The following is a 1,301-nucleotide window of genomic DNA, read 5'->3' as shown; positions in this document are numbered from 1 at the left end:
CTTAGCATGCTTTATGGAACAGGCCTCTGAAAGCCCTGCCACATGTTTTGCATGTAAACACTCTCTCTCCTGTATATGTGTGACTTCAACTGGAACCTCTGTGCTCAAGTCATGCACCTTTACACCTGTGTGCGTCCTCATGTGGACTGTCAAGTTACTCCTAGATCTGAAGTGTTTCCCACATGTTTTGCAAGTATACGGCATCTCACCTGAATGAGTCCTCATGTGGACTAATAAGACACCATTACGTCTGAAAGCTCTTCCACACACTTTACAAATATGTGGCTTCTCACCTGTGTGGATTCCACAATGCCTTTTCAATACTGATGCGTCTTTGAATCTTTTCCCACAGGTCTTGCAAATGTAGGGCTTCTCACCTGTGTGGTTTCTCATGTGGATAGTCAGGCAACGTTTCACTGTAAAACCTCTCCCACACGTTTTACATATAAATGGCTTCTCGCCTGTGTGGATTCTCATGTGCTTTGTCAATGCGGACACATTCCTGAATCTTTTCCCGCAGATCTTGCAAAGGCACGGCCTCTCATCTGTGTGGGTTCTCATGTGGACTAACAAGTCACCATTACGTCCGAAACCTCTCCCACATACTTTACAAGTATACGGCTTCTCACCTGTGTGAGTCCTCATATGGACTACCAAGTCACCATTACGTCCGAAACCTCTCCCACATACTGTACAAGTATACGGCTTCTCACCTGTGTGAGTCCTCATGTGGACTAATAAGTAATCATTACGTACGAAACCTCTCCCACATACTGTACAAGTATACGGCTTCTCACCTGTGTGAGTCCTCATGTGGACTAACAAGTGACAATTACGTGTGAAAGCTCTCCCACACACTTTACAAGTATGTGGCTTCTTCTCACCTGTGTGGACTCTACAATGCCGTTTCAATACTGACTTCACATTGAATCTTTTCCCACATGTTTTGCAAGAAAACAGCTTCTCACCTGTGTGGCTGTTCAGGTGTCTCTGCAATTTTGACTTGAACTCAAAAACTTTCCCACATATGTCACATTTTAAAGGCTTTTTACCTGTATTTAAGTTTATCACAGCAGAGGTGTGTGGACTGTTACTGTTCATTTCACTTTCATGATGTCTTTTCTCTGCTTGAAGCTCTGTGTTTCTAGTTGATCCTGAGTCTCCATCCTGGTATTCTTCCTCATCTTGGCTCTCAGCTACATGAGAGTTGTGACAGAGCAGCTGGTGCTCACTGGTTGCTTCTGATATCACAGAGCTTATAACTGGTATTTTAAATACAGACTCTTTCTCTGCTGCACTTT

General features: G+C 43.8%; 1 protein-coding gene across 1 annotated transcript; it reads right to left on the bottom strand.

Annotated features, from left to right (window-relative positions):
* Nucleotides 1-6: 6 nt before the first annotated feature.
* On the bottom strand, nt 7-1,295 carry LOC126387403 (zinc finger protein 239-like; the record flags this gene model as incomplete). Its single annotated transcript, XM_050039931.1, has 2 exons — nt 714-1,295; nt 7-629 (listed from the first exon to the last, which is right to left on the bottom strand). Coding segments are annotated over exons 1-2 (1,011 nt in total), but the record flags the coding sequence as incomplete, so codon positions are not given.
* Nucleotides 1,296-1,301: the final 6 nt, after the last annotated feature.

This window comes from Epinephelus moara, unplaced genomic scaffold (genome assembly GCF_006386435.1).
Source record: "Epinephelus moara isolate mb unplaced genomic scaffold, YSFRI_EMoa_1.0 scaffold4013, whole genome shotgun sequence".
In the NCBI taxonomy this organism is placed as follows: Eukaryota; Metazoa; Chordata; class Actinopteri; order Perciformes; family Serranidae; genus Epinephelus; species Epinephelus moara.
Note: the sequence above shows the minus strand (reverse complement) of the source record. Positions and strands in the feature narration are given on the sequence as shown.